We start from the raw sequence: 14,451 nt of genomic DNA on the forward strand, positions 1-14,451 counted from the left end.
AGCACGTTCCAATACAATGACATTTACATATACAGCATATTTTAGAATGAGCACGTTCCAATACAACGACATTTATATATACAGCATATTTTAGAATGAGCACGTTCCACTACAACGACATTTACATATACAGCATATTTTAGAATGAGCACGTTCCAATACAACAACATTTACATATACAGCATATTTTAGAATGAGCACGTTCCAATACAATGGCATTTACATATACAGCATATTTTAGAATGAGCACGTTCCAATACAACGACATTTATATATACAGCATATTTTAGAATGAGCACGTTCCAATACAACGACATTTATATATACAGCATATTTTAGAATGAGCACGTTCCAATACAACGACATTTACATATACAGCATATTTTAGAATGAGCACGTTCCAATGCAACGACATTTATATATACAGCATATTTTAGAATGAGCACGTTCCACTACAACGACATTTACATATACAGCATATTTTAGAATGAGCACGTTCCAATACAACAACATTTACATATACAGCATATTTTAGAATGAGCACGTTCCAATACAATGACATTTACATATACAGCATATTTTAGAATGAGCACGTTCCAATACAACAACATTTATATATACAGCATATTTTAGAATGAGCACGTTCCAATACAACGACATTTACATATACAGCATATTTTAGAATGAGCACGTTCCAATACAACAACATTTACATATACAGCATATTTTAGAATGAGCACGTTCCAATACAATGACATTTACATATACAGCATATTTTAGAATGAGCACGTTCCAATACAACAACATTTATATATACAGCATATTTTAGAATGAGCACGTTCCAATACAACGACATTTACATATACAGCATATTTTAGAATGAGCACGTTCCACTACAACGACATTTATATATACAGCATATTTTAGAATGAGCACGTTCCAATACAACAACATTTACATATACAGCATATTTTAGAATGAGCACGTTCCAATACAATGGCATTTACATATACAGCATATTTTAGAATGAGCACGTTCCAATACAACGACATTTATATATACAGCATATTTTAGAATGAGCACGTTCCAATACAACGACATTTATATATACAGCATATTTTAGAATGAGCACGTTCCACTACAACGACATTTACATATACAGCATATTTTAGAATGAGCACGTTCCAATACAACGACATTTACATATACAGCATATTTTAGAATGAGCACGTTCCACTACAACGACATTTACATATACAGCATATTTTAGAATGAGCACGTTCCAATACAACAACATTTACATATGCAGCATATTTTAGAATGAGCACATTCCAATACAACGACATTTACATATACAGCATATTTTAGAATGAGCACGTTCCACTACAACGACATTTACATATACACCATATTTTAGAATGAGCACGTTCCAATACAACAACATTTACATATACAGCATATTTTAGAATGAGCACGTTCCAATACAATGGCATTTACATATACAGCATATTTTAGAATGAGCACGTTCCAATACAACGACATTTACATATACAGCATATTTTAGAATGAGCACGTTCCAATACAATGGCATTTACATATACAGCATATTTTAGAATGAGCACGTTCCAATACAACGACATTTACATATACAGCATATTTTAGAATGCTTACATACAAGCTGTTTTCAAAGCTGCCAAATAGTCACAGTCATATCCTCACAAAATATTAGACGTTGGAGGCAGAGTTTAAGAGTAGAATAGGTTTTAGCACTGCTGTGTTATAAGCGATCCTGTAACTCTCCACTTCCCAACGGTATTTATTTATTCATTATGTTTGTAACTCAGTTAATTCACAGTGGTCCTATTTCAGCCATTGCCCTGTTGCTTGAGAATCTAGTCAAATGGTATGATTTACTATTACAGTAACCCTCTCCATAGGTGACAGTACAATTTTGAGTAATGTACTTATCACAATAGTACCTGTTTTTAGGAGTGACCATTGTAACAGTAAAGCTACCCTCTCCATCTTCCTAAGAATATTGCACATAGTTTAAATCTAACTGCTTAACAGGTAATTAAACAACTGTATTGTTGTGGAATATTTTAATAATAAATAACTGATTGCTCCCCAGGCTAGTGAAAGTGGATAAGGTATACATACTAAATCTAGAGTACTTGATAATAGTTTTCAGTCTTACTCACAAACACTGGCTAATCTACAATGTCTGTACTGTACCTGTGTACTATGTATGTATTCTACCTATGTTCCAAATTTCAGCTGTACACCACAAATCTATTAATTACTTATATTTTTAAATTAATATTTTTTTGTTTGTTCTCTCCACTGTAACTGTTGATGTGCCGCATACCACTGTAAAAACATGTCTTTTGTAATTTGTGTGTATACTGATCATGTCTAAGTAACTAAATGTATCTGTAATTTTTCTTTGTGGAGCTTTTCTCCCCAGGCCTCTGCTGAAAAAGGGCCTTTTCGTCTCAGTCAGACACCCCCAGTTAACAAATGTAAAATAAAATAAATAAAATAAAATAAGTGCTTATATAAAGGACAATGTTTAGAATAACAAACGTTCCTGCGGATGCTAGAAGGGACTTGGAGAGCACATGAAGAACTCTAGCAATGCCAGCTGTCAGTGTTTTTTAGTATCAAATAAGGTTTCATGGAACATTGATGTGAGACCAGTACAGACCAGTATAAAGAAAAGGGCACAGCTGTTGAAAGCATAACGGTCTAATGGGAGCACATGAAGTGGTTAAACCCAAATGCTGTGATTTACTGTTATGTGCACAAAGTGAAAAAGTTATCTGACATAACCTTACCAAGATTCCTTTTACTAGCACTGTATTTAAACTTCTTCTAGACTTCTGCCTGCCTCCACTAGTACAACTTTTTTTGTTATGATCCAGGTTCACTTGTACCACATCCCCCCCCCCTTGTTATAGCCTCACCAGAAGTAGGTTTTCCTGAATAAGCTCTTACTAATCCTTGTTGTCTTGAATGCCCCTCAATATACCTCTCAACTGCCCAGATTTTTGCCTCATGTTGTTTGGTCTGTTCCTCATAAATTTTGTGTTTTCTGGCAAATCAAATCACTGAGAACTGATGTCATTAAATAATGACAGACATTTGAGCTGCAGATTCCATATCCTTCAGAAAATGCATGATAATACAAAACTTGTTTTTCTGGCAACTTTATTAAATTATAAGAGCAATATTTGAAATCTGTCCCTAATCTTGGCCCTTAGACCTCCAGTTAGTTTTGGCTTTGTCCAGACTTTTTTTTCATTTACAAGTTGAAAGGATTGTCCCCAGCATTAAAAATCTGCAAGTATTTCCCCATTTTGAAAAAATAAAAAACACCCCTTAACTATCTCTGAAAAACATTAAGGCATGGGCTTTACCTCCTTTATCTAACCATCTCATTTTTTTCTCTTCATCTGTTGCCTCGTTTCATCTTATGTAAATTAACTAAATCTCTACTTTCCTTAATTCTCTTTCAATGTAAACATTCTGTCGCATTACGTCTTCATAATTGTATGTACCGAATGAAACTAATTCACCCATTATAAAGTACTATTGGGTGTAAATAATTCACACACTGTAAAACAGATACAGCTCTTTTGTTGTACTATTTCAAGCCTGGGTCATTGCTGAAGAGAGTCTATGGACTTGTCCACCCACCCTGTTAAGAAAAGTTAAGTAAATAATATTAATGCATGCCTTGAGCTTCTGTCTTCACCACTGCTACATTACAAATCTGAAGCAATGGCATTTGTGAGAAAGGTAAACATTACACTGTGGATACAGACTCAAGTCACGTCCTGTAAGTGGTCACAATATATGATTTTTCAACAGGATACACTTGCTTTTTAAGCATCAGGTAAAAGGAATTTTCTAGTCATGCACATTAAACGAAGGCTTGAATTGTGTGAGTGAATAAAAAGAAGTAAAGATCCTGGGGACATGCATGCCCTTCAGCCTCAGATGTGCAGGGATGGTATATGCAGGTCCAAGGAGACAAATGCTCAGATCATACTTGAGTTTGAAAGAAAATCCATGATGACATACAAGACTGATACGCTGAAGTGTTCCACCAACTAAAGAGGGCTCTTTCAAATAAAACATGCTTGTTTGCCCATGTTTTGTGCGTATATTTTTCCATGGTTAGTTAAACAAGTGTTCTTAAATTTCTGGGCTGTGATCCTTGCCTCACACTCTTAGTACATTAGCAAGCAGCATGCTGAGAGGTTGTGTGGAACTCTTGATCTATAATTCACTCATGTTCCATCTTAACCCTAAAAGGTGACAACTGTCATCTTTGGATAACTGAGATGGCCATGAGAGGGAGAAAACTTCCATCTGACTTAAAAATGATGATCTATGCATCTGCCTGAGTTATGAATCCAAATACTTTCTTAGAAAACTACTAGTACTTTTGGTCACAAATGCCTCGTTTTTCTTCAGTGAACTCTTAATTAAAAACCTTCCAAATTTTATTCATTACCATTTCTAGCAACCACCTGCTTTTTTAATTTTTATTATGTTGCCAGACTCTGTTATTCCTTTCATTTCATATAATCAAGACTGCTGCATTAATTTTATATTCTCTGCTTGTACTGAGTCATGACCATTCTACTGGTGTTTGCCTAGATCTGACAGCATTGTTATTAGGGTATATAGTTTTAAATATATTAGCTATTGCACTATGTTTGACTTCAGTCATTCATTCATTCCTTACCTAATAGACTTACTATCTAACTCAGTGTTGTGAGAGCTAAAACTTGTCCTGGTACTCAATAGGTAAAAGGCAGTGAGATTAATCTTGTGTTTGGCACCAACTTTTCACAAAATGTGCTCACACAAACTCACTTACACACCACATGCACACCTTTTGGGAATTAGGAGAATCACCAGTTCACCTACCGCATATCTTTGGGATGTGGGAGGTAACTAGACCATCTATACAAAGCCCACACAGATTAAGGACATGCATGCTCTGCAACTGTTTTTTTTTTTTTTTTTTTTTATTTCTTGATCTATGAGTATTTTGCTGTAGTTAAATCACAAGGATTATGAAAGAAGATTCCTGATTGCAAAGGCCCTCCTAGACCTAGACTGCACAGCCCCCCCCCAAGAAAAATGAATGTAAATGTTATTAGAATGGAGAATATTTTATGATAATCAGAAAAAAAGGTACAGTTAGCAGGTTCACGCAGGTGGTTACCTAAACAAAGTGCAGAAAATTAAGGCGGGCTATCCTCACTGAAGGATGAGTCATACAGGAGTCGTGAAGAACGTTTCCCTGTTCGAGCTGTGAAAGGGATAGTCTTCAAAGCTAAGCAGAGAGAGGAAAAAGAGAAACCAAAGAAAAAAAGATACTGCAGTAGTGAGAGGCAAGTAGTTTAAGCAGTCATAAACAGTATTGGAAAATAACAGCATAGTATAAACATTTGCAAAGAAGCAATAAAAGTAACACCATAAAACTCAGCTTCATCACACAGATCATAAAACTTTAACAGGTTTATTCTGGTACCTCGGCCTTTCGCCTTCTAGTAATAAGTTACACATTGCAACCTGATCCCATTTATACACCCAGTGCTCCCATTAAATAATTAACCCATTAAACATACAATAATTTTATTGCCAACACTTTTACTAACAATTTTGCTTAAACAAAGTATCATTTATACAAAATATTAAATAAATACTTTGAAAATCTTTCTTATATGTTTATTAGATGACACATTTCTTTATAAAAGCATAATTTTAAAGTTCAACATGAATACATTCCTGTAAGGTTAAATTGGCATCCAAGTAAAGTGCCTCTAATTTATAATCATTCTACACTCTAATCTATTAAGTTCTTCTTTAAAACTGCCCCCTCTACTTAAATGAAGCTGAGTTTTGTGGACTTTCTTTTACTGGAAAATAACAGCCCCAACATTCCAGGAAAAGAAAACTTAATTTCCTGTTAATTTGAATGAGAAAGCCTTTCATATGACAAACATCTCTGCTGGGATTGTCTCAGTCAACAAGGCCTGTTTTTTTAGTTTATTTCATATTTTCCAATTCGTAGAAATTCAAATTTTTTTCTTAATTTGGATATTTGTCTGGCCTTTACACAGCTATAGTTTACTTGGTCAATGTTTTAAATCAGACTGAAAGAAAAAATAAACTTATAAAAAATCCAGTTTTATCATTTTAATCTACTGAAATGGTCTATGTTCATCTCAGGAACTCTTCTTGTCCATGGACAGTGTTAGGGTAGACAGAGATGTAAGATCATGCAGATAGCCAAGAAATTCTGTTTTGTACTAACATCCTCATATTCTTCTGTTGTTATACACCCCCCCCACATACTGGCATCTTGCGTTTAAAAAATGTATGCAGCTTTCAAAATGTTATCCCCTATGCACATAATAAATGTAAGTATTTTTTCAACTTACAACTAAAAATTGTTTTTTTCTTTGTTTTAAAGTAAGAAGTCTTATCTCTAAGCAAGTTCTAGTCAGTTTTATGTTGAAAGTACTCATTTAGAGAGCTGTAGGCATATTCTGGCCTCAGACAAAATGAATTCAATTGAGCACAAAATGCATCCTTGGCCGCTCCCTTAAAAGGTGCAGCAAAGGAAGAATAAATGCATTTGTATCCCAGTATTATTATCATTCAAGTAATGAGGCCTTATTTTTGCTATATTGTCATTCAGTTTACAAATTTGACATCAACCATCTCTGTTACTTTTCTGCAGCACTATGCTGTATTTCATGATAGTCATGTTTATATTGGAGAACATAACAGTACAATTCCAAAAGCTCACCCAACACCTGTGAACCTGCTAAGTTCATGTCTACACTTACCTGTAATGATATCCTCAATTGCTCCATCTTTTCTTTCGTACATCAAAGGCTCTTTCACCTGTTGCCTTTTCTTTAGCTCTGCAATGAAGTCAACTTGTGGACGCTTGGCTTTTGCAGCAGCAGCCTGCAATGCAAGGAAACAAAATATTGATCAATGTTGAGGATGCTGAGCACGGCTGTCTTCATTATCACCTCTATCAAATATGTCTGTGGAGACCAACAAAAAGGCTTGCATATCAGAGATTACAAATGTACTTATAACACATTGTAAAGCAGTGGGTATGCCTTAAAGTCTGTCGGAAAATACACAACACTGGCAAAATGATGAGGGTAATTATCTGACATGAATATAAGCCTATAATTACTGTTTTTTTTACAATCCCCCCCCCCCGTTTTTCAACATACTGTCTCCCTACCTCATGCATGAAAGTAGTAATGACATACTGCATGCATTGAATGTCATTTTACACACATTAAGTGAATAACACCCTACATGTAAGTTTGACCTGAGTCTTTAAAATAACAGTCATTACATTTTCTCATGTAGTCTGAAGATTTGACTGTGTTATATACTTCACAGAGCATTAAAAACTACAAAATTATAACATCTGCTGTATTAAACAGATACTAATAACTTTGACTATTTTCAATATATTTGCCCTGAAGCATAATAAAGATAACTTTGCAAAACAAATGCAAATATCTTTATGAAAGTAAAAAAAAAATATCTGTCTTATCTATGGGTCCGATTCCAAAAGATGTACTCTCAGTGTAAGTTACTACTTACACTGAGAGGAGGCTGAAAGCAGTCTTTTGGAATCTTGTTCCTGGTGCGAACCTCTTTATAGATAGGCCTTACACCAAACTGTGCCCGTTACAGTGAGAGCAAGTCTTTTGGAATCAGGGCAGGCTTACATTGAGAGAACTCTTTTGGAATCTAGCCCTACATCTTTCTTTCTCTCTCTCTCTCTGTCTCTGTATGTGTATAACCAAACAATCCATGGCACACAGGTGTGCGAGATCACACAATTCTCAGGTGTCGGGAATATGCTCTTTCCCTAATATTGTATGACCTTGGAGTTAGTTTATCTAGGACACCAAAATCCTGAGACCAAAATCCTGAAAGTTCAAAATCTTGAAAACTCAAAATACTGAAAACTCAAAATCCTGAAAACACACAGGATACCAACACTTACTATATTCCAGTACAAGTACATACAGAAAGAAATAAAACACAAGCTATATCACTGTTTTACAAGTATAAGCAGGGGGGCAAGCCCACCTGCACCCCCACGTGGGGGGCTGCAGCCCCCCCACATCCCCTGCTACATAAATATATCAACTCCAAGATTGCACTTAGTGTAGTGAAGTGCAAACTTGGAGTTGATATATTTAAGTAGCAGGGGGTGTGGGGGGTGCAGGTGGGGCCCCCCTGCATATAGTTGAAGGGTAATATGTCTCTGTATGTACTTGTGCTGGGGCCTATATAAGCCTAGCCAAAAAGGTTCCCTGGCTTTTGCCACCCAAGAAAATTATTTTCCTGTGCCCCTGTTGAGCAGTGCCGTAGAAGTGATCCCAGGGGTGAATTTTCTATTTCCCATCCAGTCATCAAGATTTTTCTTAAAGAGGGCCAATGAGGAGCTTTGCTTGACATGAATGGGTAGTTTTTTCCAGAGTATGAGAAGTCTTTGGGACAGGAATCTATCCCTCCAGCATGTTCTATTTATTGTGGTGACAAGGTTTAATTCCCTGGGGCGTGTGGTTTGGAGAGATTGAGATTTCTTTAAGTGGAGCATGTCCAACAGCTCCGGGTTTGACATAGCTTTGTATGTTAGGCAGAGATCGCCTCTGAGTAGGTGATATATGATGGAGGAGAGCTGTAGTTTTTTTAAACGGTCTGTGTATGACATCTGTTTGAGGCTGGTAATCCTCTTAGTGAGGTATTTCTGTGCCTTTCCAATTATTGTAGGTGTCTTGTGAGATACATGCCAAATAGGGCATTGTACTCTATAACGGTTGTGATGAGGGATGAGTAGAGAGGAACAATGATCTTCTTTTTTCTAGAGGAGAACCCTTTTGTGATGAGGTGTGCCATGCAGAAGGATTTCCTGACTACTGTGGTGATGTGATTATCAAAGGAGAGACTACTGTCCACCGGTGTCCCGAGATCTCTCATCACACTTTCGGTATTTAGTGAGCTACCGCCTATGTGGTAGATCATGGATACTGAATTTTTCACAAAGGGGATGACAATGCACTTCTTGGCATTGAGCTTGAGGTCATGACTTTGACACCAAGCATCTGTCTCTGTGAGGCCCTTTTGTAGAATGTCTACATCATTAGGTAATTCTATTATGGCTCCCAGTTTGCAGTCATCTGCAAACGTTGCTAGCCAAAGACCTTCTGTGTTGGCCTGCACTTCAGAGAAGTAGATGCCGAACAGGAGAGGACCCAGGACCAAACCCTGTGGTACTCCACTCATCACTTGTCTGAAGTCGGACTTGGAGTCGGCTACTTTTACTGTGTGGGTTCTGTCAGTGAAATGAGAAAAATGAGAAAAAAACTGAGATTATTATTTAATGGCACATCTGAAGCCTTATATTTCCAGGGATATTATCGCACTGTGTTACAAGGCTCAACAGGTATGCAAACAAGTATGTTAACACAAGGTTCTATTGATTTCAAAACACAGTAAAAATCTAGTATTACAAAACATACATAATAATGGTGATAGCTATAGCTGTGTTTTTGTGCAATTAAAATGTTGAAATTAAAAATTGTAGTGGTTGACAGTTCTAGCTGCAGCCTTATAGTCTACGTGAAGGTCAAAATAAGAGGAATGAAGAGTGCTAAGCAATGAATTAGAATCATTAAATTCTGGGGCAACACACAGATACAGATAGACACACACACACACACACACACACACACACACGCACATACACATACACACACACACACGCACGCACACACACACACACACACACACACACACACACACACACACACACACACATATACATGCACACACACATACACACACACACACACACACACACACATGCGCGCACACACACGCACATACACGCACACACACACACACACACACACGCACATACACATACACATACATATACACACACACACACACACACACACACACACACACACACACACACACACACACATGCGCGCACACACACGCACATGCACACGCACACATGCATGCACACATACACATACACGCACACACGCAATGAAAACGGTAGATAAAGTACTTTTTCAGGAGCTTGTAGAATGTGTCTTACTTTCTCTTGTGATGACTCCTCTTTGGGTTCGGATTCGGACTCCTGCCCCTCTTTGGCCGCTTCTTCCTGTTTTTTCTTTATCTCATTGTCATGTTCTGCTTGCTGAAAGAAAACAACAGGGAGGAATTTATCAGGCCTTGGCAAAAGCTTCAACCCTCTATAAGGTGTTCATAATGTTCTGCATTTATGCATTAAATAAAATAAGATGCTATTATTTGGTTAGTGCCCACCAATACTTCCTTTCCATTATATATATATATATATATATATATATATATATATATATATATATATATATATATATATATATATATCTCAAATCATCCTCTGAGGAGGCTTTATGCTATGGAGTATAGGGTAGGCTGTAACATCAGACATCTTTATAGCCTTGTGGTATAGAAGTGTGTTTTCAGTATTTTATTATAAAGACAGAATACATCATTATACTCAATAAAAGGTCTCAGTAAGGCAAGAAATAAAATCACTAGTACTCCAGATTTGCTACATGATACACATCTGATTATCTGCCACAGAGTGACATATGCTCCACTAGAAAGGTACGACACATTATATTCAAAGTTAATGTTTATTCCAACAAGTGTTCTCAGGTCTTTCATGAAAATATCTATTCTTTGAATAATTTCATTAAGTGGTTTATAAAGCTTATGTGCTAGTAATACATGCACAGATGTGACACAGATAGTATTTGGGCACCCCTTTTGGCAGCAGTGTTGTGCTCTCTGTACAGAAGTTGGTGACTTCAAAGCAAGGGGGAGGCTGCAGGAAGCAGATGAATATATGGAGCCCAAATACATTAGGGGGAGGGCTGTATTACAGTAGGTCAATAACATTACCTATGATCAAACAGATGTGGTCATTCACTTTCATCCACAGAACAAACTGCTTTAGTACAAATACACTCATTAGTCAATTTACTGACTGTATACACCTTAAATGTCTAGCAGCAATCAACACTCCATGGGTCTGCGAGTTACCCAATAGTCTTCCTTGCACGCCCCCACTGCCCTCATCTATTTATCCCTCATCCTTGAGGCACACCATTCAGGCAGATTACTTCTTTCTTAATTTTTCATACATTGTCTTACTTTTTAACCCTCCCCCAACACTCAGCAACTTGCCAAGACTCTACTGTAATTTCAAGTCTGGAGGAAGTAACTGTATTACAATTAGCGTCAGCTAGGACACCAGAAGTCAAAGAGTTGTGGATGCACTGAGGTGTTTCTTACATTTTTTTTTACTAACTTATGACTTGATGATGGCCTGAAAAAAACATCATGAGTAAGTAAATATATTCAGTCTTTCTGGGAATCGTGCCTGCCTTCATTCCCCTCTGAAAAGGCAGTTATCTTCTGTGTACCACTCTGGTTTTAGATTGGGATGAAAAGTAAAATAATAAATGTTCTGAGGCATCTAATATATTGCTCAGTGTGTGAGAGAAGAAATCAAAGCACTGGAAGGGAATCCATAAAAAGAAAAAGGACTTCACATAGAAGGAATGAACAACCAAAAACCCAATAGGGGAACTGAGTGCTTTTATAAGGCACCACTGCTCAGTGCAACACTCTGACAATGACCATATGACAACAATGCTCAGTGCAACACTGACAATGATCATAGGACAACAGTTCTCAGTGCAACACCCTGACAATGATCACAGGACAACAGTTCTCAATGCAACACTGACAATGATCATAGGACAAAAGTTCTCAGTGAACACTCTGACAATGATCATAGGACAACAGTTCTCAGTGCAACACTCTGACAATGATCAGTTATAGGACAACAGTTCTCTGTGCAACACTGACAATGATCATAGGACAACGGTTCTCAGTGCAACACCCTGACAATGATCATAGGACAACAGTTCTCAGTGCAACACTCTGACAATGATCTTATAGGACAACAGTTCTCAATGCAACACTGACAATGATCATAAGACAAAAGTTCTCAGTGCAACACTCTGACAATGATCATAGGACAACAGTTCTCAGTGCAACACTCTGACAATGATCAGTTATAGGACAACAGTTCTCTGTGCAACACTGACAATGATCATAGGACAACAGTTCTCAGTGCAACACTCTGACAATGATCAGCTATAGAACAACAGTTCTCAGTGCAACACTCTGACAATGATCAGTTACCATCCACACATCCTGCCCAGACCACCACAGACAGCTATGCAATGCTGATGTCTGACTGTTGCAGAAAGTATAAAAAAATTATACACACTACTTCTGCAAAACCAGAATAATAAATGCTTATTTTAAACAAATGACAAAAATGTCTGTCATTTTTATCCACAGTCAACCCCTGCATCCAACATTCAAAAACTGACTATACCTCAGATATCAGATGTAATTAAATAAAAATAACAACTGGACAATGTGATTTATTCTAACACCCCCCCCCAATACACAGATCAAACCATCAATTATTTCCACATGGATCCCTTCAGTAGTTTAACCATATATGCAGAAGCAGTAAATGACACCATTTCCCCATTGAGCCCTTCAGTAGTTTGTTGGTGTATGCACGAGCACTTCATAGGTTCATAGGTTCATAGGTTCATACTAGGCTATCTGCCCAAGGGCATTTACAAGCCTAGCCCATAGTTTTGTGGCTTACGCCACCCCTTTAGTATGGGGAACTATACCCATTATTTTGCTGTGCCTCTGTTGAGCAGTGACACTGAGGTAATCCCTGGGGTATATGTGCGATCTCCCATCCATTGGTCAAGATTTCTCTTGAACAAGGCCAGTGAGGTGCTCTGCCTCACATATACCGGGATTTTATTCCACAGCATAGGGAGTCTTTGGGTGATGAATCTATCCCTCCAGCACGTCCTATTAATAGCCGTGTCGAGGTTTAAGTCTCCCGCCCTTGTGGCTCTGACGGATCTAGATTTTTGAGGTGAAGCATATTCATCAAATCTGGGTTTGACATGGCCTTGTATGTTAGGCAAAGGTCACCTCTGAGCAAGCGGTGGCGACTGAATAGAGCTGGAGTTCTTTCAGTCGGGCAGCATAGGACAGATGTTTGAGACCCTTTATCCTTTTGGTGAGGAACTTTTGTGGCCTCTCCAGCTGCTGCAAGTGTCGGGTCAGATACATTCCGAATGGGGCATTGTACTCAATCATTGGTCTGATGAGTGATGAGTATAGGGAGACTATGACCTCCCTTGATCTAGATGAGAATCCCTTCATGATAAGGTGGGCAATGTAGAAGGTCTTCCTAACTACTTTAGCTACATGGGTGTCGAATGACAGACTACTATCAACCTGGGTCCCCAGGTCCCTGATAACTTCTTCAGTGCTCAGTGGATTGCCACCTATTTGGTAGCTAGGGGTAACCTTGTTTTTCCCGAAGGGTATGACTATGCATTTTTTGGCATTTAACTTTAGGCCATGGCTCTGGCACCAGTTATCCGTTTCTGTGAGACCCTTCTGAAGGATATCTGTGTCAGATGTGTTTTCTACTATGGCCCAGTTTGCAGTCATCTGCAAACTTTGTCAGCCATAACCCTCCTGTGTTTGCTTGTACTTGGAAAAGTAGATGCCAAACAAGAGTGGGCCCAGGACTGAGCCCTGTGGTACACCACTTGTGACAGGCTTTGAGTCTGACATGGCGCCAGCAACTCTGACCCTGTGGGTTCTGTCACTCAGCCAGTTTGCAACCCATCTTGTGATGTATGGGTTAACATTTAAGCTGATGAGTTTTTCAATGATACCCGAGTGGGGTATTGTATCGAAGGCCTTCGCCAGATCGAGGTAGGCTGTATGGACTGCCTTTCCCTCATCAATGGCTTTGGTGACTGTTTCAAAAGTCAACCAAGTTTAGAAGGCATGATCTGCCTTTGACAAAGCCAAACTGGGATGGATCCAAAGTCTGCAAATTCCCTATGTCTTTATTTATGAGGTCCATTATGATCCTCTCCATGGCTTTGCAGATAAGGCTTGTCAAGCTAATGGGCGGTAATTTCCAGGGTCGGTGGAGGCACCGCCTTTGTGAAGTGGGACCACAGTTGCAGTGCGCCACTCCTGGGTATGTATCCAGAGGTAAGACTATGATTAAACAGCTGTCCTAGCTGTGGGTTTAATTCCTCGTTGAGTTCGTGGAGCACACAGCCGGGGACACCATCAGGTCCCATGGATGCTGTCTCTTTTGCTTTGGAGAGGGCAGTGCTCACTTGGGCGTTGGAGATGTTTGGGGGCTGCAATCGCTTGGTATAGATATCTTTCCTTTTG

At 38.3% G+C, this 14,451-nt stretch overlaps 1 protein-coding gene across 6 annotated transcripts in view; it reads right to left on the minus strand.

Annotated features, from left to right (window-relative positions):
• FMNL1 (formin like 1) overlaps positions 1-14,451 on the minus strand; it is a 1,099,995-nt gene that overhangs the window by 45,642 nt on the left and 1,039,902 nt on the right. For 4 of the 6 annotated variants that reach the window (XM_044055136.1, XM_044055138.1, XM_044055134.1 and 1 more), the window contains 2 exons: positions 10,184-10,285; positions 6,876-6,999 (listed from right to left, as the gene is read on the minus strand). In XM_044055136.1, coding sequence (XP_043911071.1) covers positions 6,876-6,999; positions 10,184-10,285 — 226 coding nt within the window. Of the gene's footprint in view, positions 1-5,242; positions 5,354-6,875; positions 7,000-10,183; positions 10,286-14,451 lie in introns of all 6 variants that reach the window. The other 2 variants (XM_044055139.1, XM_044055135.1) reach the window with 1 other exon arrangement.

The sequence above is a fragment of the Protopterus annectens genome, chromosome 13.part0 (assembly GCF_019279795.1).
Source record: "Protopterus annectens isolate FY-2018-M chromosome 13.part0, PAN1.0, whole genome shotgun sequence".
Taxonomy (NCBI): domain Eukaryota; kingdom Metazoa; phylum Chordata; order Ceratodontiformes; family Protopteridae; genus Protopterus; species Protopterus annectens.